Below are 23714 nucleotides of genomic sequence, written 5' to 3'. Positions count from 1 at the left end.
TTCCATAATAGGACTTTCAAGCAACTTCAGGAGAAATTATACCCTCAAGATTCACATTGGTCTTCAACTCTTGCGAGCTGCATAACTGAACAGGGGATAGAGATATGGAATAAAGGCTTTGAAGAATGACAGCCAATCAAAGTGCAAGCTGCAATAATTTCTCTATTCAATTTTCTAGTTTTTCAACTCAGACTTAGTGTATTTACATAAATTTTTCATTATCGTTTAATCGTTTAATCGTCTTATCGTTTTTTGGTTCACTCCAACCAATTCAATAATAGATTTTTTAAGAAACTTCAGGAGAAATATTATATTCTCAAGGTTCGCATTAGTCTTCAATTCTTTCAAGCTGCATGACTGAACAGGAGATAGAGATATGGAATAAAGGCTTTGAAGAATGACAGCCAATCAAAGTGCAAGCGCAATTTCTCCATTCAATTTGCGGTCTCTCACTGCTCTTTGCTCTCTGATTACTTCAAAATCGCAAATCCATTTCCCTGTTGTCAAGTTTATATCTCGGTCATGCTTTGATCATTATAAAGTCATGTTCACCATGCATGTAGGATATTTAGTAAATTAAGAAATATTACATCGTTCAAAGTAGATAAAATCGGGATTCCCTCAAGCAATCAAATCAGGTTCTCTCTCTCTCAAGGAGAAAACTTGGCACCTCTCCAGCTCAATGCAGGACTAATTTTGTGTAGTTGTTTAGTAAGTTATGGACAGGTAGGGAGGATCACAGCTTTGTTCCTATCGTTTTTATACACTGTTATACACTCTCTCCTGCTAACCGATTCTACAGTGTTGATACTTTTACCTAGGAAGTAACAACACCTCACAGTTCTAGTGCATACAGGTGTTTAGTTTTTTATCATTTCTCACGGTCGTTACTATTTTTCACAAGTAACTAGTTCCAACACTTAGAATATATTTTAGGATATCATCATACATATTGTTCATTATTCCTATTGGTATGAACCAACGATGCAGTCATGTAAGTGGAATAATTATTAATCCATCCAGATTCGTATAAACTAGCTCTTAAAATATTTCATTAATCCATCCAGATTCGTATAAACTAGCTCGTAAAATATTTCATTAATCCATTCAGATTCGTATAAACTAGCTCGTAAAATATTTCATTAATCCATCCAGATTAGTATAAACTAGCTCGTAAAATATTTCATTAATCCATCCAGATTCGTATAAACTAGCTCTTAAAATATTTCATTAATCTATCCACATTCGTATAAACTAGCTCTTAAAATATTTCATTAATCCATCCAGATTCGTATAAACTAGCTCGTAAAATATTTCATTAATCCATTCAGATTCGTATAAACTAGCTCGTAAAATATTTCATTAATCCATCCAGATTCGTATAGCTCTTGAAATATTTCAGCATTCTTTGCTATTTTCACTCTAGTTTAGTACCTAGTCGATTTGGAATTCTACAATCTTTTCAATGAATAAATATACAACGACCACATCTAAACAAGCCTTTAGGAATAAATTTTAAAATATTTTTACAGTCAATTATGTTGAAAATGTGTGCATGGAGCTGTTTTATAGTTACTCTGGCCCAATCAAAGGAGATTGGCTATTATGGTGTAGTGTTATAGTGTAGTTTTTTGCATGACTTTAACTAATGAATTCTGTTTCAGAAGTTAGTTTTCAAAAGTCAGTGTTTCTCTGAGATTATGGGATGAACTATGTTATAGTTCTGCAATGATCGGTTTATCTGTTCGGTAATGTTATATCAAGAGATTATATTGGACACTTCCTTCCAGTAGCAGGAAAATCTAACTATTCAGAATCAATTTTTGCATGACTTGAACTGATCAATTACATTTCAGAAGTTAGTTGTCAAAAGTCAGTGTCTCTCTGAGATGATGGGATGAACTATGTTATAGTTCTGTAATGATCGGTTTATCTGATCGGTAATGTTATATCAAGAGATTATATTGGGCACTTTCTTACAGTTCCAGGAAAATGTAGCTATTCAGAAGTACTAAATCAATCAAGAGAAAATTGATAATAATTTTAGAACTAGGAGCACTTTCAAGGGTTACTCAGTAGGAACGTAGACAGGCTTAAAGATCAATAGCATAGCTGAGACAAAAAATTCGCTAACAGACATTGAGATAGTTCCACATTATAAAAAATGAACTAAATAATATTGGAGTACTTCGAAGTGAGCCATTTCTGTTATGAGGTTTCTTTTATTTCCTCGACTTCCACACTTAAATCGCAATTTATTTGCTCAATCATATTGTAGTGACTTGATGTATTATGTGTGAAATTTTGAATCGTGAGGTATCCATGTGCATTGTAATAGTAATACTTGGAATATTTTAGGAATTACTTTGAATCATTTGATTGAATTACTTGGATCATTCAATCTACTTTAACAGCTGAGTATTCATCCTTTGTAGACAAAAGGGATACACTTATAATACATGCAATTCAAATAAAATATCAACCCTAGAAATTTTATCTATGAGTTTCTTGAACAATTATTTTCCTGATTAGAAAGAATGAAAACATTACAGACATGAAAAATTAGGAATCGTTGCTACCAAATTGAGTCTAACATATTTTTTGTAGAAGGTAAATAGAATTGAAATTACAGAGGAGTTTCAAGTAGAAAAGTAAGAAGTTTTGCAGTAACGATAGAAAAATGTTCTTTTGATTTTGAAATATATTTTCTTATAAAATAGAGCAATCCAGTTATTATTTATAATTCATCAGATCCGTTTAATATTAGGCGAAGCAAAATCTTTCTAAAGTAGGGGGTGAATAAAATTGAAATTACAAAGGAATTTCAAGTGGAAAAGTAAGAGGTGTTGCAGGTTCAAGAGTAACGATAGAAAAATGTTCATCTAATTTTGAAATATATTTTCAAATAGTATAGAACAATCTAATTATTATTATAATTCATCAGATTCGTTTAATATTAGGCGAAGCAAAATCTTTCTAAAGTAGGATCTCTAGGTTCCAGTTTCGAGGGTTATTTTTTCAGGCTTCATTACTTTGTTTAACAATGTTGGATTTCTTTGGGTTTAACGATGTAACGCTCTTGAATGCTCCCATATCTCATCATTCTGTTTTAAATACACATCGTTTGTTGATTCTTATTCAACATCATATCTCTAAACGGTAGGAATTCGAAGTGATAATCTAGATCTATTCATATATATCTGTATTCATCCCTGAGCCTTGCGTTTTGGACAGCTAAATACTGGGCACCAGTGTGGATAAATAGCTCTCATGGGTAGCTCGTTGGAGTAAGTGATAACGCGCCGGTTTCATAATCAAGAGAACCCGAGTTCGAATCTCGACCGGGGCAAAAGTTTTTGACCACAGCACAATCACACATAGATACGGCCACCCCGTCTTTTGGAGGAGACGATAAACCGTCGGTCCCGTCTACCTGAAAAGTAGTCGTCATTTGTCATCATCATCCCTCTCACTCGTTACCCATGCACAAGCCGAAGAACTTATGTGGGCATCACCCTCAGTATTATTACTAGTAGTTCTGTGAACAGTAGACCTCACGCAGTATTCTCATCCACAAGTACCTGATTGAAACTATAGACCTTATGGAAATACAGCAATAGACTGGCTTCTCCACACATCTGTGTAATCACTTGTCAGCTGATTTATGATGGATAATTCTATAGTCTGATATTGGCGTATGAAGGAGGCTCCTTTTTCCTTTTCCAAAAACCTTGTGTATATACGTCGACGCGCAATTAAAAAAGGAACATACCTGCAAAATTTCATGGAAATCTATTACCGCGTTTCGCCGTAAATGCGCAACATACAAACATTTAAACATTAAGAGAAATACCAAACCATTGCCTTGAATCTCAGACCTCACTTCGCTCGGTCAATTAATGTTATGTTTTTATTCAGTTGAATAGTTGAGTGAAGATGATAGCCTGTGTCTTGGGAATTGAGTCATATCATTCTGAATCATTGACGTCTGAACAGCCTTACCAGAGCATACAACAAGATACAGTAAAACCGGAATCTGCAAAGACATGGGGATGTTCAAGATGACAATCAAAGCCGACAGCGATCTGTCAAATCATCTACTAGGCCATAACAGCTAGAAGCAGACTTAAGCTCAATTAGAGCCTGGCAATAAGAGTGGTCAGAAAAGCATTCCATGAATAATCAGAAAAATCTGGTGTGGTACACTCACACAACTTTCCTTGTTCATATTTGAAACTATGATCAGACTTTTGTATATGTGTATATATAATTGTTTTCAGAGTACTTTTTCCTTTGTGTAAATTGTGAAATTCTATGATTTTTTAGTCGTCATTTTTTTAAAGTCGTCAAAACAGCTGTTCTACAGATGAAATATCTCGACTATGTGTTCTTTTTATGAACTGCGCTACCTACCTACCTCATGCACGAGAAGGAGGTTACTAAGTCCATTTCTCAAGGATGGGGTGGACCCCCCATTAGTTTCCCAGTAAGGAGACTCATGCCATTTGGTAGAGCTGATAAATAACTATACAGAGTATGAATTTGAAAAAAAATCGGTCAAGTTATTTTGAGAAAATCGTGAAAAACATGTTTTTTTAGTGATAATCCGCCATTTTTCACAAGAATATTACGGAGCTCCTGCAATTTTCCCAGAAATGAGACTCATGTAAGTTGATAGGGCTTATAAATAGCTATCCATGGTATAAATTTGAAGAAAATCGTTAGAGCCGTTTTCGAGAAAACCGTGAAAAACTTGGTTTTTCAGTAATTATCCACCATTTTTTCCGCCATTTTGAATTCAATTATTGAATTTCTTAATGTCGGGTCCTCATGGTATAAGGACCTTAAGTTTGAAATTTCAAGTTAATCGGTTAATTAGGAATGGAGTTATCGTGTTCACAGACATACACACATACATACACACACACACACACACACACACACACACACACACACACACACACACAGACCAACACCCAAAAATCATGTTTTTGGACTCAGGGGACCTTGAAACGTATAGAAAACTTGAAAATTGGGGTACCTTAATTTTTTTTGGAAAGCAATACTTTCCTTACCTATGGTAATAGGGCAAGGAAAGTAAAAACTTCAGGTTTCGATTTGCCATGCAAAAGATTGCCAGTGATATTGCACAGAGTACAAACAAAGGGAGAGGTTTCAGCTCATCAAGTGTTTATTTTACTCAGTTCTCTCTCTCTCTTGGGTTAACAGCCGTAGGGCTGGTTGGCAGCAGCTCTCCATGCTTTTCTGTCGTCCGCTTTCCGCTTCAGCTCGTAGTATGATCCACATCTCATATCCCGTAGCAATTGTTTCATATACTCCAGCCTAGGTCTTCCTCTCATATTCCTTCCCTCAACCATTCCCTCCATTATCCTTGTCAGTAGAGTGTCACGTCTGATGATGTGGCCAATCAGCTGTGCTCTTCTTTGCTTGATCCACTTCAAGAAGTTCCGGTTCTCTCCCACTCTTTCAAAAACTTGCTCATTTGTAATCATATCTCTCCAACTGATCTTCATCATTCTTCTGTAGCACCATGCCTCGAATGCAGCCAATCTTCTTCCTCTCTCACCCCCATTGTCCACGCCTCACTTCCATATGTTGCAGTACTCCATACATACGTTTTCAACATGTTTTTCTTACGTCGAGACTTATGTTTTTTGAGGTGAATAGATTTTTCTTCTTATTGAAGGCAATCTTAGCCTGGGCAATTCTGCTGGCAATGTCCTTGCAGCTTCTTCCATCACTTGTGATTTTGCTACCCAGGTAATTGAACTCCTTCACTTCATTTACTACCTCATTCCTTAGCTTTACTGCTGAGCTGTTCTCTCCTGTCCTGCAACATATTAGCACTTTGGTCTTTCGGATGTTTATTTTCAATCTAAACTCTTCCTCCATTATTCTGTCCATTTCATTCAGTGTTTTCTGTAGTTCCTCTTCACTTTCTGCCATTACTGCTATATCATCCGCAAAACGAAGCATATCTACCGTTTCCCCATGAATTTTCACTCCTGTACAAACTTTTTCTCTCACTCTGTCGATTGCCTTTTGAATATACACATTGAACAAGTATGGGGATAGCGCGCATCCTTGTCGTACCCCTTTTTGAATGTGTGCAGATTCCTCTTCATTTCCACTCCTAATAACTCCAATTTCTTGTTTATAGATGTTGTAGATCAGTCTTCGGTCTCTGTAGTCTATCCCAATTTGGCGAAGAATGTTGAATAGGATGTTCCAACTTACATTGTCAAATGCTTTTTCAATGTCAATAAAGGCTATGCATGTGCGTTTCCCTATCTTCATCTGCTTCTCTATCACCTGTCTCAGCGCCAGAATTGCTTCTCTTGTCCCTACACCCTTTCTAAAGCCAAACTGATCTTCAGACAATTGTTCATCAATTCGTTTTTCTATTCTCCTGAGGATAATTCTGGTAACTATTTTCGATGCATGACTCACTAAGCTCAGCGTACGGTACTCTTCACATGATCTTGCATTTGATTTCTTTGGTATAGGTACTATAATACACTTTACAAAATCGTCAGGTAACTCTCCAGTCATATATATACTATTTACAAGATTATACAGTGCTCTCTTTAACATTCCACCAGACTTTTTCAAGAGCTCTCCTTGTATATCATCTATTCCTGGTGCCTTCCTTTCTTTTAGGTCTTGCAGTGCTTTTTCAAACTCTTCCATCAACATTGGTGCCCCCAATTCCTGTAGTTCTATCTCGTCTTCTCTTTCCAAGTGCAGATTCTCATTGTCCTCTCCACAGTACAGCTGCTCCAGATATTCTTTCCAATGTTTTGCTATACTCTCTGAATCATACTTTAATTCTCCATTTTTGTCTACAATACTCATTGTTCTCACTTTCCTTGTTTCAAAGAATCTTTTTACCTCTCTGTAAGCTATATCCATCTGCCCTGTTTTCATGCAATTGTTTATGTTCTTGCAAATTTCTCTTAAATATTCTTCTTTGTCTTGCTTTGCCTTTCGAATAATCTTGTTCCTCAGACTCCTGTATTTCCTTAATCCTTCTTCATCTTGAGAATTCTTGTACTTTCGTCTTTCATTACTCAGTTATTGAGATACTAAAACAAATGGGGAGATGAACCATTCAATTCGTCAAATTTCATGGTACCAAGTTTTCGTCGCAGACTGATATACTAGGAGTATATCAGATTGTTAAGTCAACTACACCGTTACCATTTGTTTCAGTATTTCAAGAAATGATCAAAATAGGCAGTTAATGAGCTGAGATCTGGACGAACTGAGACCTTCCTGTATCTCAGTATCTATAGTGAGGTCCACGTTATAATGGCTGAGTTTGATTAGCAATGGTATTGCTATCCTTGTCTATCATTCAACAAAGCAGATAGCGATATCTCTTCCTCGCTCTGCTCTGATGCCAGATCGGCTTTCAACAATGTAGAATTAATAATCAATTAACAAAATATTCCATCTTAATTATGAAAATTCATTATGAAATCATTGAAAAATATAATTTATTGCTGAATAAAATATAATTGATTATTTTAAATAAGAATGAACAGTTAATATTGCATCAGTAGACCTGTATCAGCTACCGTCTATAGAAGGCATTGACAAGACAGAGAGGATCGGCAACGATTTTTTCCTATCTTTCTCCACTGCCATTATAACGTGGACCCCACTATAGATAATGAGATACAGGAAGGTCTCAGTTCGTCAAGATCTCAGCTCATCAAGTGCCTATTTGGATCATTTCTTAAAATACTAAAACAAAGCGAAAGTTGATGCCATTCAGTTCGTCAAGTTTTAGTAGCAGGCTGATATATTGGGAGTGTATCAGTTTGTTAAGTCAGCTACACCGTTGCACACTAGATAGTGAGACACAGGGAGGGTCTCAGATCGTCAAGTTTCTATTTCGACCATTTCGGGAGGTACTGAAATGGAACAAATGGGAAGTTGTGCATTTCAGGAATTATTGTGTGATTATCTGACCAAAGATGAGGGTTTTAGGGTTACAATTAAATGGTTGGTTTTGTTGATCGAAGTTTGCTGAAAATGTATTTTGATTATAGCGGGAGGTGCCGGTTTAACTTCTCGACTGGGGGATGCTTCGGTTCCGCCGAATTACATGGTGACTTCAGCTCCAGTGGGTCTGCCCATGATGTCATCTCTCGCTACCCAACAGATGCCCCTTCTCCAGCACCATGCGGTGGGTCCCTCAGCACCCCTGCAAGCTTACCAGCTCACTGCTAAAGACTTACAGGTAACCTAACATTCCAATTCCGTCATTGATTATCGATTATTTGATCAATAATATAATTATTAATAATATAAAATACCCTTTATTTAAAAAAAAACTAAAAAATACGTTTTATTAATTTAAAAAGTAGCCCATGTGAATGAAGTGTTTTTATATAATTATTATCTTATAAATTATACATAGCGGTCAAAAATAGTGTACACAGTAAGTCTAGTTACACAAACATCTATTTTTGGACGTACGATTTTTGGCGTTCTTATTGATTAGACGTAACTTGGTGAAAATATGTGTTTGCCAAGTTCATGTGTTCATGTGTTTGCCAAGCTCCGTTTAATCTGATAGATGGCAAAAATCGAAAGTCCAAAAATCAATGCATGTGTAACAGGCTTAATATTTACATTGAACCTAAACAGGATATAGCATCGTAAAGCTATGAAAATATTCACTGTCTTAAGGTAACTGTCCACTGGAACCGTATTCAACCAATCCTTTCGGCCGTTGGATCGGCCGAATCTGCCGGCCGTTAATTCGGCCGAATATGTTCGTCCATTGGAACCGTTTACGTCAGTTTAGTTCAGAAGTTGGCTGGTTGCCAATTATTGAATTCACTACTATCATGGCCACCAAAATTTTTCATAAACAATTATTATATTGAGAATTTAATGAAGAAATATCCACTAGATTAGTTATTCATTACAATAATTTTACCTTCAGATTGTTCAGCAATCTTTGTCCACAGATTCCTATGAACATCACGACGATGATATCTTTTGTCTCGCATATCCCACAATGGAACATGCTTTTTTTTGAACCAAACTTATCAACTTTTCATTGTCCATAGTTACAACAATATAAATGAGAGAGTTGCAACGTATCACCAACAATGGAAAGAGCATGTTGAACGTATGTCAGGTGATAGGCTTCCACTGAAAATTCTCGAGTATAAGGGTAACCGTCCAGAGGAACCGTTTTCAGCTACCGTCTATAGAAGGCATTGACAAGACAGAGAGGATCGGCAACGATTTTTTCCTATCTTTCTCCACTGCCATTATAACGTGGACCCCACTATAGATAATGAGATACAGGAAGGTCTCAGTTCGTCAAGATCTCAGCTCATCAAGTGCCTATTTGGATCATTTCTTAAAATACTAAAACAAAGCGAAAGTTGATGCCATTCAGTTCGTCAAGTTTTAGTAGCAGGCTGATATATTGGGAATGTATCAGTTTGTTAAGTCAGCTACACCGTTGCACACTAGATAGTGAGACACAGGGAGGGTCTCAGATCGTCAAGTGTCTATTTCGTGAGGTACTGAAATGGAGCAAATGGGAAGTTGTGCATTTCAGGAATTATTGTGTGATTATCTGACCAGAGATGAGGGTTTTAGGGTTACAATTAAATGGTTGGTTTTGTTGATCGAAGTTTGCTGAAAATGTATTTTGATTATAGCGGGAGGTGCCGGTTTAACTTCTAGACTGGGGGATGCTTCGGTTCCGCCGAATTACATGGTGACTTCAGCTCCAGTGGGTCTGCCCATGATGTCATCTCTCGCTACCCAACAGATGCCCCTTCTCCAGCACCATGCGGTGGGTCCCTCAGCACCCCTGCAAGCTTACCAGATCACTGCTAAAGACTTACAGGTAACCTAACATTCCAATTCCGTCATTGATTATCGATTATTTGATCAATAATATAATTATTAATAATATAAAATACCTTTTATTTAAAAAAAAACTAAAAATAGTTTTTATTAATTTAAAAAGTAGCCCATGTGGATGAAGTCTTTTTATATAATTAGATTATACATAGCAGTCAAAAATAGTGTACACAGTAAGTCTAGTTACACACACATCTATTTTTGGACGTACGATTTTTAGCGTTCTTATTGATTAGACGTAACTTGGTGAAAATATGTGTTTGCCAAGTTCATGTGTTCATGTGTTTGCCAAGCTCCGTTCAATCTGATAGATAGCAAAAAATCGAAAGTCCAAAAATCAATGCATGTGTAACAGGCTTAATATTAACATTGAACCTAAACAGGATATAGCATCGTAAAGCTATGAAAATATTCACTGTCTTAAGGTAACTGTCCACTGGAACCGTATTCAACCAATCCTTTCGGCCGTTGGATCGGCCGAATCTGCCGGCCGTTAATTCGGCCGAATATGTTCGTCCATTGGAACCGTTTACGTCAGTTTAGTTCAGAAGTTGGCTGGTTGCCAATTATTGAATTAACTACTATCATGGCCACCAACATTTTTCATAAACAATGATTGTATTGAGATTTTGAAAATTCAATAAAGAAATATCCACTAGATTAGTTATTTATTACAATAATTTTACCTTCAGATTGTTCAGCAATCTTTGTCCACAGATTCCTTTGAACATCACAAAAATGATATCTGTTGTCTCGCATAACCTACAATGGAACATGCTTTTGAACCAAACTTATCAACTGCCCATAGTTACAACTTTGTTAAACAAAACAACTTCAAAAAATAAAAACAAACAAGACTGTGAAACAATTTTAGGTTGGGAACACTTTGTTGTCTCAGCTCGACTAGTTAGTTCGGCCGGATAGAATCGGAAAATCCCATTCAATTCGGATCGAAAAATTGATCGGCCGTGCACGGCCGTATAAACCTGTTGCAATGGACGAGCTTCTATTCCTTTCTTTGTTGGGGGATTGTTCGATAGTTTTCGGCCGATGCTAGTTTGGACGAAAACGGTTCTAGTGGACGGCCCACCTGAGCCGGTAGGCAAAGCTACAGGATCCGGACTGTAAACTGTGTTGTGCTAAAAGGACGTAACTTCAAAAAGCTCCTTGTGTATCTTTCCGGATGCAACACGTTGCTTTTGAGAAGATACAAAAGAGCATGTGTTGCTTATGGGAAGATACATTTTCAAAAATGTTAGTTGTTTTTGAGCGGGTGGTATTGTAGTCTAGTGGCCTTCCACTGATAAGCAAAGCTACAGGACCTGAACTATAAGAATGGGTCCCTCTAAAAACGTTGCAACTGAATAAATTTCACAATGTGATACTTCAGTGTAAAGATGTTGGTGGAATGGTTCCCTGCCCAGTGGTGGCATCTGTGGTTGATGGTATGAACTATTTTATTAATATATAGTGCGAACTATCAAACACAGTTGTCACTACTAAAGTCTGAGATATATTACTTTTAACATGAAGAGGAGAAACTCACTTCTCCCTCCACAGTTTTTAGCGTAGACACAGACAGACATCCTGCGCACAATTCGATGTGCTGTGTCATTTTGCTTCATGCTCTTGTGATGAAAACAATAATACCTGCTGACCAGTATATGACTTGGAACATTGCCAGCAATAGCTGTAAGGGGAGTGTTGGTGTGTCGCGTTGGAAAGCTCTCTCACACAGACACAAAAGAAGGAGAATGCTGCTAGGTAGTGGGAGTGATTAGTGGAGGATAGAGCATCGGACCTCTCCGTCTTCGAGAAAGAGCGGTGTTAAAAGTAATTTCTCTCCCACTTTAGGTGGAGAATCATTCTACCAGCGTTTTTACACTGGAGCATCACGTTGTGAAATTTTGTCAGTTGCAACGTTTTTAGAGGGACCCATTCTTAAGTTTAAATTCACTGGATTAGCCGTGAAGGTTCCTTTTTGATCTATGCGAACGCAGCTGACGACCTAGAAAGACATGAGACATTTAAAAATAATTTAGTATTTTTATGCATGCTTATTGTTCAAACATTATGGCATCTATTTATTTCGTGATTGCTTTTTGATTGTTTTCCAGCCTCAAGTTCTCAATCCTTTGACTGGACAATATCAATTCCTGATAAACAGTGGGGCGGTCACCCAACCTCTTCTTCCAACTCAACCTCTCGTCGTTCCACAGCATCATGGCCGCCTCATGCCTCAGATCCCTGCAATTGTCACATCTCAATTTGAACTTGATAGTAAGTTACAAGTACAGTCTCCCTACTTAGTGTAATCACAATCTGTTATGAATTTTCAGGGAATACAGCTTCAACTAGCAAATTCCATTCTTTCAATCTTCCTGTGTTGTAGTATAGGTGATGTGCTAGATCAATATCGTTCTTGAAAAAGGATTTGATATTGTCAAAACCACTGATTTATTAACAAAATTTGATACACTAGTCTCGGTTGTTACCCCATTATCAATCTCCAGCAAACTGAATGCTTAACATTGATCAACAGAATAATATATAGTATAGGTGAAGCTCTACGATTGGCCATTAGCTGTTGACCAATAAAGGTTGAGCTCTACTGTCATTGGCCAAGACAAGACACACCTAAGTAGCCCAAATATGGTAATGAGTGTTCGGTAACAACCAATGGAGAAAAACGCAACTAACAAAACCTAAAGGATGATTAGAAGTATAATCCAAATAATTATTAGTGTATGATGTCAAAAAGATTATCTGACTTTATTATGATAATTTGAGAATGACAATGGATGGGTGATGGCCAGCTTTTGATTGTGCATTACTATTATCATAGCATAGAGAAAGATACGCTTTCCTGTATGCTTATTTTATGATATCATGAAATAATCTAACAGTGGTTGGAGAATTTGAACTTGACATTTCAGTATATGGTCTTCAATAATTAAGAAATTCATTCTGATAATTCTGATTCTGAATTATGATTACACATTCTTGTTAATAATTAATCTGAATTTATCCTCAATTTGAATTGATTGTTCTACTTCACTCTTGTTTTATCCTGCTCATTTTTCTTTTTATATTACATATCTACGAAAAACTCATCCAAACTTCTGGACGAATTCAATTCAACACTCACAACTTGGAATAGTTTGTTCATTTGAGTATCATTCTCAATGATATCCTTCGAATTAACACTTCATCAGATCAATGATTGATAAATAGCTTTCTTATGTAGGCTACTGCCACATAAATGTGCTGCTTCAGTATTAGTTATATTGTGAGAGAGCCAGCCTGTTGTAAATTGTGATATACCCAGCACCCACACTTGGACCAAACATATTTGTCCTTCAGTTGAAACGAACTTGTAAATAACTGCGGATAAACCATGCAAAATATGAAGAAGATCGCCTTCAAATGTATCGAAAACTCTATTTATTTGCATAATATGAACTATTCGATTCAAAACATATTATGGAATAAAAGTTTGAGCTCTAATATCAAAAAGCAGTTGAAAGCTCTCTCGTCAGATGAATGCAAGTTGTCTTCGATGAAAGAGTATTATTTAATTAAATAATGATTATTATATTCATAGCTGAATATTCAATTGATATTGTGTAGATTTTACATGATTATTTTTCCCTGTTTGTGTAGTTTAGAAGTTGATATTGTGGTAATCATTCATATAAAATAAAAAGACAAATTTTATTTATATTTATATATAACTTCAAAGTCAAATTTGTTCTTAAGAGAAAATGTCTCAAAAGTGATTTTCAAAGTTTCTTTCCATTACGAACTCCATTTTTACTAAATCACATTTGAATATGAATTATGAATTACGACAGTGCAATAGCGACATGTTGTTATTTGAGTATTCAAAACTGAGTCTCAAGAGGGTTGTTAATTGATTGAGTACTTTACTTATGTAGATTACAATATGAGCTGGCTTATACACTTATATACAATAGCTTACAATTCAAAAACATTATAGATGAATTTACATAATATAGACTAAGAAAATTATTATTGAACTGTATATATGATATGAAAAAAAATTGTGATAACTATAGATGATATTATTAGGCATCTACATGGATTGGCGGAGCTTTGGACATATCAATGTCCATTCTTCGGAAAGAATATTCAAAATATCCTTCCCACTGTGGTTTTATAACCACATACTTTATTAAAATTAGAAAAACCGGTTTCGGTTGTTACACCATTGTCAATCTCTGATAAACTGAAAAAAATACAAGAGCAGCAGAGTTTATACTAGTGGGCGAGTACTGCTATTGGTCAAAGGCATGAACGCTTGCCATTGGCCTAGCTAGACACTCTCCTCCCACTTAACGGTGCATATAACCACCATTTTGTGACGGCTCTATAATCGTTAAGTGGGAGGAGAGAGTGTCTAGCTGGGCCAATGGCAGTTTATAAGTTCTAGTATGAATTCTACTGATCTTGTATGTAGTTTTAGTTTATCAGAGATTGACAATGGTGTAACAACCGAAACCGGTCTTTCTACTTTCAATAAAATCTGTGGTTTTTGACAACTTCTTATTTAATATGATTGTTCTTCTCTCAATTTCATATTTAATATGATTGTTTTCTCACAAATTCATATTTAATATGATTGTTTATCTCTCTTATGTATTATTAACTTTATGTTGACTCTCCAAACAAATTTCCGTACGATTAATCACGTGATCGATGTAAAGTTTTAAGTAAGTAATTGTATAGATCATGAATTGACATTGTTGGCAGCATCAACTTGAATATTCGAGCTATATTCAATCAAAAAGGCTCTTAAGACATGTTCTCTTGAGAATAAATTTGAATAATAATAATAAATAATCTTCTTCTTCTTCTTCTTCTTTATCCTCGCCACTTCCCGTTATGCGGGGTCGGCTTTACCAATCCTGAGGCGCCATTCCTTCCGATTTCCACAATATCACCTTCACAGCCACTCAGGAAGTGAGATAACAATACAGTAGCATCACATGATCTAACATTCATGCAAAAAAAAAGGATAATTTCAATGCTAATGCAGTCTTATGCTCTGATACCATCTTCGCGGAACTTTTATTATAATGATAATAGTAAATCAATTTATTTTCATTTTTTACATTATATATATATATATATAATAATTCAAGATAACTAAAAATCACAAGTTCAAGTTATGTGTGAAATTTCGTATCCCTGAATACTATTGGCCACTGAATTTTGTATTTTTCAGATACTCTTATGATCCCTATCAACAATCTCCCAATGAATGCCCTGAAGCTGAACTTGCTATCTCGGCTGGCGATTATCTTCTAGTCTGGGGCATCATGGATGAGGTGAGCATTTTCTGTCTCTGATCAAATTATGCGATTTTTCGTTCCAATCCGAAAACTTTCGACTTCGTGTGGAAGTCTTATTCATTCAGTCGCATTCTTCCGAACTGTGAATGGAATCTAAAAATAAAAATGCACGATAAATTGCATATGATCAAATTCTAATGAATATTAAATAACATTGGGTGAAATTTCATTCAGCCATTTAAATGTTTTAAATTATATAGATATTTTGGATTGAACGGGAGTTATAAGAGTGTGTGTTAGTAGTAGTATTAAGCTTATTCAGCTTTGGCTATACAATAAAACCAATACGTATTTGCAAGCCGCGCTTAGAGTCTGAGTCTAGGGCCGGATTCCGAGCTTGGGATTTAGTTAAGTTCTAGACTTTAAAAAGCTGGAGTCAGAAAATTGATGGCTTTCCGAAACGCGGCGTAGTCACAGTCCACGTTTAAATTAAATTTCGAAAAACTAGAAAATTGAACACAAAATGAAATAAAGAGAAAGAGAGAAGTTTCAGATCCCTAATTCAATATTTGTAATTATTTAGGAATGTTTCATTTCGTCAAGGAAAAACGTTTCCAATTATAGAAATGAAAATAAAGAGAAAATAGTGAGAAAGAGAGAAGTTTCAGATCCCTAATTCAATATTTGAATTATTTAGGAATGTTTCATTTCGTCAATGAAAAACGTTTCCAATTATAGAAATGAAAATAAAAACTACAACTACCGCCCCGTTTCGGAAAGCCAATTTCCTGACTCCAGCTGTGCTCTTAGCTCGGAAACCGACCCTTAGAGTCTGAGTATTTATTATATTTAGTACGATCAATTACATGATTGATGTAAAGTTTATTTATTTTTTTATAAATTATTTTCTTTTTGGCAATAAAAAAAATATCATAGATTTATTATATAAACATAATTTATTATTAGGCTACCCAGCAATCCCATGGTCAGAATATTTTATTTAGTTTTGTCACTGGATCAGCTGGATTGAACGTTTCACATTTGTGAGGTTAGGTTGTAGCGAAGTCAACAATACGACAAGCGCGCGATCATCCTTCGAACATATTTCGAACCTCGCTCAACGTTCATGATCGGAGCGTGTGCGGAACGTGTTCGAGGCGCGTATATCTGTACGCACCTTTAGAGTCTGTGTTCGCTCTTCTACTCTGAACGTCGGGGTGATGACCGAAGATTCGGTGGATAAAATTTATTTTTAGAAACTTATCGTCTTCTAAGAAAATCTTAACTGAGGTAATGATTGATTCTCATCAAATTGTTGGTTGTTATTTTCGTAGGATGGATTTTTCGATGGCGAACTTTTGGATGGACGGCGTGGACTTGTGCCTTCAAACTTTATACAGAAACTGGTCGGAGATGATCTGCTAGAGTTTCATCAGGCAGTTATCCAAGGGCTGAGAGATTGTGATGACAGTGCCTCAACAAATATACCTCAGGACTTAGATTATCATCACGCAAACGCTGGTAATACATAAATATTCATCCAAAATTACATTCATTTAGCAAGAGAATATGATTTTTGCAACTAAATAGACACGTACTTCAAGTTCAAAAATTTATATTTTGTAATAGACACTCACTTTTCTCTATAGGGCTACTGAAATGAAAAGGGTATTTGATAACTCTCATTGAGTTTGTAATAGATTTATTGGTGATAGCGTTTGGCCCATGTACGGCTCTATTTACTGATAATTAATAATAATGCAAAAGAAAGCACCAACAATAATTACAGAAAATGTAAAAAATAAAATAATATGTTGGCAATAGAAGTAGAAGTAAAAAGTCCATATCTAATAGAAGTAAAATGTCTATATCGTACAGTACCTATTTCAAAATATAGAATAGAATGACTTTTTTATTTATGTTGACGTGGCGAAGTTTGGACAATATTGTCCACTCTACCACTTAACCACGTCGTTAGCAAACAATACAATAAAAAATATGCAGAGATAACAATAAAAAATGAAGCAAGAAATGTAATAAATATGAGAGATCAATATTGAATAATAAAAGTATCTTAGAAAATAAGTGTTTTCCAAGAATCTCAATCACTTCACTGCTGAAAGAAAAAGCGAAAAATAAATCAAAACAAAATAAAAGACAAGCTATAAGAATTTGAATCAAAGATGAAATTTGTTTATTTTATGAATAGTGGATATGGATATGAGGAAAAATAACCTGTGTAGGCCTAACAGTATTCAATACCTGGGAAAGAGAATAAAGAAAAGTGGGGAAAATCAGATAGCAAAAGAAGATTTTAAATAGGAAAAATTTTGAAAAGAAAGAGGATAAGATTTTGAGAATTGTAATAGATACAGAATTGCAATGTAATTGTTTTGGTATTATGTTTTGCAGAATAAAATGTTTTATAGGCAAGGAAAAAACTGCGAAAATAATAGAAATTTAAAAGACAAGCACCCACCAGACATTCAACATTCACACTCGTGAGCATCCTATGAGGATACTGATAAATTTAATGATAGCAAGATGAAGCCCCCCCCGTTTACCGACTCAAGCAAGCAAAATACAAACAGTTATGAGCACCAAGCACTGTATTTGTAATAATATATTTTAATAATTTCGATAGTGTTGTGCGATGTTGTATTCTTTATTTTCCATTTTACTTTCAAATTTGAGCTATAGTCAAAAAGATTAAAATTGCCGCCTTCTATCAGCTGTTAAAATCATAAACTATTTTCCAAGATGTTGCTGATGTTCTTTCGAAATCAAATCACAATGTCCCATATGAGTTTCGGATAATTTTCCTCTCGTGATTGTTGAGTCTATCTATAGCATACTCTTTACATAGTTATATTAGATATTTTTTGTCTGAAAAAGGACGAAGGAGTGAGTTGGTTCCGTTGTCCAACGAACTTGATCTGTGGGAAGGTTTGAATTTTTTATATGTGTGAATTTAATATTCCATATAAATGTGTTGAAACTTTGAAACTGGTCGATCAAATTGTTCAAAAGATACTGTAGAACATAAAACAAATCCACAGACGGACGACTTTGATTTCGAGTCAAAAGTAAGAACTCGCTTACTCTCATTCAAAAACGTGCAAGAGTATGAAAAAGTGTAAATGTGTTAATGTATTCTTGATTCAAATACAATAAGGCTGTGCTAACACATGGAGTCACATCTTTATTCTTTATTCATTTATACAATAAGAACATTATCAAAATGATAGGGAGAGGAAAAATAAGGTAACCTTCTGCTATTTCTCTCCCAAATTTAGATAACACATAGTCCGAAATAGGTTAAGTCTTGTAGTTCTTCAATTCACAAAATGTTCAGTCCTCAAGTATGTTCACAATGTAGATTTTCAAACTTAGATGCTTCAAAACTAAACATAGAAGAAATATTTCACATTATTATAGCTAAAATAAGAAAGAATTCACATGTTAAAATATAAACATCCAATATCAAATGAGTCACTGCGATACGAGTTGTGGCTTTGAATAGTTCCTATTTTAAGGTACGAATTTGCTAATTAAGGTACAAAAACGCTTCCAGACTAATGCATCAAAATGAGCAAAATATTCTGTTGTTAATTTTGAAGATATAGTAAGAGAAATCCAGTCTTTGAGAAGGAGATTGATTGACTGTTACTGATTGATCATCTAATCTAATTGAGTGGTGAACTCGTTTTGGATATATTTTTAAAACATTAGAAATAGTTCCACTGCTGGAGTAATTATTGTGAAAACCACAATATACCTGATATCGTATCTCACCACAGTGAAAGCTTCTAACCCCATCCGTATTTTGTTTGTTATAGATGACTATACAAAACAAAGTTCGCAACAATACGAAACTGTAGACTACCTAGAGGATGATGAAGAAGAAGTTTCAAACACTGGAGAAGGACCTGGTAAGAAAATCAATAATTATTTTTTGATCAAGTGTGCACGAGAAAATTCAAATTGTATAAACTCGTTTTCATTTAAATCTTCACATACTTTCAATTTTTTATAGTTGATTTTCAATCGAATCACATTGCAATCAACCTATTATCACACCGCTAATTATTACACAATAATACAACTGAAAATTGAATGAATGAATTTTCACGGAATAAAAATGTTTTTGCCACCTTCGTACAATCTAATATCCTGTAATATCTTCTAGATCAGAGGAAGTATTGACCTTAATTGGGTTATTAATCTCAAGAAATATACAAGGTGCGCCAGAGAAACTTATTCGAAAGGTCCATAAAAACAAAAATACTCTAGTAACTAAAGTAACAATAACTGTTATTGTTTTGATTTTTATATGAGAATACAATTTCCCAATTTTTTTCCATGCAGTCTTGGAAATGACATTAGATCAATGGCGACCCCCATTGCGCATACACTGATGAATTTGATTTTTGAAATTTGTATACACTCGTTACAGTATATCAATCGGTATGTTAGCAATGGCGTCGCGAATGTTGTTTATGAGGTGTGCTATGGTCCGTGGTCGATCAACATAAACCGGGGATTTCAAATAATCCTATAAAAATCACATTGAGGAAACGCATGTGAAAATGAGTCTCATCAGTGAAAAAAATGACCGAGTCTTCAGGCTGGTTGTCAATCAGCATATCATATGCATTTTTACGGGCAACAAAATCGCGTTCAGTCAATTCTTGAACAACAGCCAATTTATAGGTATGAAATTGAAGGTCTTCATGGAAAATTTGTCGAACAGTGGAGTCAAAAATTTCCATAGCAGCTGCGTGTTTGCGAGCTGAACACCGGGGAGAACACACAACTGACTGCCTCACTCTTTCGATATTTTCTGGAGTTCTGATGGTTCGTTGAAGTCCATTTGTGGGTTTAGCGACACTTCCACACTTCTGAAATGAGTTAACCCACGACAGAATCGAATTACGTCCAGGAACGAGTCTGTGAGGAGGAATTTCAAATCGAGCGCGGAAGGCACGTTGCTTAGAAACAACAAGTTTCCAGATGGAAATTACTGAGATATTGCAATTATCCAAATGCTAATGAATTAATTATTATTGAACGAAAATTTAAATTAAATGAAGTAATTCACCCCGAAGACTTCTGCTGCTGCAAATATTGACAACAGGGTGAACAGCTAGATGAAAGCTGTTGACTGGCTGGCCGCTATGACTTCGTATAAAATGAGCGCTGCTTTCCGGAGATTGTCAGTTTGGTGTAAAGGTAAGCATTCCTGACCGGCAATTAGGAGGTACTGGGTTCGATTCCCGGAATTTTCATCGAATTTTCATCTAGCTGTTTACCCTGTTGTCAATATTTGCAGTAGAAGAAGTCTTCGGGGTGAATTACATAATTTAATTTGGATTTTCGTTCAATAATAATAACAACAAGTTTCTCTTGCGCATTTTGTATTTTCTCTTATTCAATCATATTACTGTCTGTACAAATTCGCCAATATACAATATCAAACATTTATAAATTGGACATATATGGTGAATCTCGTAAAAATATCTCCAAAACATTGGTGGCAAAATCCTATTTCGATACAGCTAAATAGATTGCTGTCCAGATTAATAGAAATTGTGATTATATGGTGCTGAATACAATAGCACTGCATCTGTATATATAGCTATATCCGGTTCTCTCACACTTTATATTTTTATCTATTCATTTCAAATAAATATACATAGATTCTCACTTACACAGATTCTCTTATATTTATTGTTTTGCACGGATTCAATAATATTTTGAGAAATATTGTTTCTCTTATCTTACTGTGATTTTGAATACTGGGTTTATTTATAGAGAAAGAATAGCATAACATAGATTATGCTTTATTTTTTCTATGGTTTCTTGTAATATATGACAACATGCAACTTTGGGATACATATTGTTTCTTAGCTGATGGTTAAGAGTTAATTCTCAAACAATTACACTAATGCCCGGTTGCAGAGTCGTTACATAAAATCAAACATAGCTATGTGAGACATAGTTTGAAATCACTGACATAAATGGATGGTCATTGACAGTCGTTTGCTGAAGCCCATGTAGCATCTCGAATTAGCATCACACATGAGTCACACTGCAGCTCTATTCACTTTTTCCGTACATGCTTCTATCCAACCAATGTCTTGGCATCGGGGAATTTCAATCGACATCACTGTGAACAGACCTAAAAAACCTCACATAAAATTGATAAACAATATGGCGACTCTCGGCTTTTGGCGAGATTTATCACCATATTTAGCGATTTGGAGGTTATAAACAACTTGAAAAAAATATGGAGAGAAAAAATAATTTACTTATATACAGATGGTTTTTCGTAAACCTCTTTCAAAAAATCTGGTGTGGTACATTTACACAACTTTCCTTGCTCATATTTGAAACTACGATCAGACTTCTGTATATATATATAATTGTTTTCAGAGTACTTTTTCTTTATGTGAATTGTGAAATTCAATGATTTTTCTAGTCGTCATTTCTTTAAAGTCGTCAAAACAGCTGTTCTACACATGAAATATCTCCACTATGTGTTCTTTTTATGAACTGCGCTACCTACCTACCTCATGCACGAGAAGGAGGTTACTAAGTCCATTTCTCAAGGATGGGGTGGACCCCCCATTGGTTACCCAGAAAGGAGACTCATGCCAGTTGATAGAACTGATAAATAACTATACAGGGTATGAATTTGAAAGAAATTGGTCAAGTTATTTTTGAGAAAATCGTGAAAAGCATGGTTTTTTAGTAATTATCCGCCATTTTTCTTAAGACTATTACGGAGCTCCTGCAATTTTCCCAGAAAAAAAAACTCATGTCATTTGATAGGGCTTATAAATAGCTATTCATGGTATAAATTTGAAAGAAATCGTTATAGCCGTTTTCGAGAAAACCGTGAAAAACATGGATTTTTAGTCATTATCCGCCATTTTTCTCAAGAATATTACGGAGCTCCTGAAATTTTTCCAGAAATGAGACTCATGCCAGTTGATAGGGCTTATAAATAGCTATCCATGGTATAAATTTGAAGAAAATCTTTAGAGCCGTTTTCGAGAAAAACGTGAAAAACATGGTTTTTTAGTAATTATCCGCCATTTTTTCCGCCATTTTGAATTGAATTTTATTGAATTTCTTATTGTCATGGTATAAGGACCTTAAGTTTAAAATTTCAAGTCAATCGGTTAATTAGGAATCGTGTTCACAGACATACACACCCACACACATACACACACACACACACACACACACACACCACACACACACAACACACCACACACACACACACACACCACACACACACACACACACCACACACACACACACACCACACACACACACACACACACACACACATACACACACACACCACACACACACAGATCAACACCCAAAAATCATGTTTTTGGACTCAGGGGACCTTGAAACGTATAGAAAACATGAAATTAGGGTACCTTAAATTTTTTTGGAAAGCATTACTTTCCTTACCTATGGTAATAGGTCAAGGAAAATAAAAAAGCTATCACAACCTCTAAAATGCATTTGGTGGGAGTACATATTGGACTTCGGGCCCATACCTTAACTGACCGTTTTTAGCTATTGGAGACATAAATAAGCTCTTTCTGACGACAGTGAAACGAAATCATGCGTCCAATTGGGCGTTTTTAGTTCTATGGGAGCTATAGTTTACTTTGACATCTGTGCAACGAAAAGTGGAGTTATGGCTTCATATATAAGTTTAATGCCTTTTTTTAACTTCATGTGACGACTCTGCAACCGGGCATCAGATACTCATATTCTAATGAGATAAACTGGAAAAACTTCTATTCGATTCTATTAACATCGCTATTCCTGAATATTTGAAAAAAATGAACTTACTACAGAGTTTCAAACAAATTGTATGTTGTTTTATGATCTGTGATTAGAATCAATATCAAATTCCAAATTTGGGCTCTTATTACCTAAAGAGCTATTTCCACATGTTAATTGAATCACTTTCAAATTCAAAATTTGAACTCTTATCACCTGCTAAGCTTCTTTTACATGTTCATGTATCGACACCATTGAGATTTGTGAGGTAGGAATGTATTGACATTCATAAGCAACTAACTACATGGAACAGTAATGCCATGTAATACATTACATCGTAATGTAATGAACAGTAATATATTGCATTGCAATATTAATGTCACGTTTAGTGTTTTTAGTATCGGTAAATGCGTATTAGCCCAGATTTCCAAATTAAAAACAACTTGTAAATACAGAACAATTTAGATTACTTGTGACTTGAAGCATGACTCGTGTTATTAGCTGATTTCTTTAGATCGATTATTTTAATTGATCGAGCTAGATTATGCGATTAGGACCATGAGTATGATTTTTAATAATGCGGTCTCAATTTCATGAATGTTAGCTGTTATGTTAGATGTCACCTTGAGTGACATTACTTTGAATATTTCAGAAAGAAACACTTGA

The 23714-nt window shown here is 35.2% G+C and overlaps 1 protein-coding gene across 1 annotated transcript in view; it reads left to right on the top strand.

Annotated features, from left to right (window-relative positions):
- The window catches only part of LOC111058550 (RIMS-binding protein 2), a 196712-nt gene that overhangs the window by 68837 nt on the left and 104161 nt on the right, over positions 1 to 23714 (top strand). The window contains exons 10-14 of the mRNA XM_039442150.1: positions 8079 to 8269; positions 12039 to 12212; positions 15087 to 15272; positions 16571 to 16757; positions 19076 to 19168. Of these exons, the coding sequence (XP_039298084.1) occupies positions 8079 to 8269; positions 12039 to 12212; positions 15087 to 15272; positions 16571 to 16757; positions 19076 to 19168 (831 nt within the window). The remainder of the gene's footprint in view (positions 1 to 8078; positions 8270 to 12038; positions 12213 to 15086; positions 15273 to 16570; positions 16758 to 19075; positions 19169 to 23714) is intronic.

This window comes from Nilaparvata lugens, chromosome X (genome assembly GCF_014356525.2).
Source record: "Nilaparvata lugens isolate BPH chromosome X, ASM1435652v1, whole genome shotgun sequence".
Taxonomy (NCBI): domain Eukaryota; kingdom Metazoa; phylum Arthropoda; class Insecta; order Hemiptera; family Delphacidae; genus Nilaparvata; species Nilaparvata lugens.
Note: the sequence above shows the minus strand (reverse complement) of the source record. Positions and strands in the feature narration are given on the sequence as shown.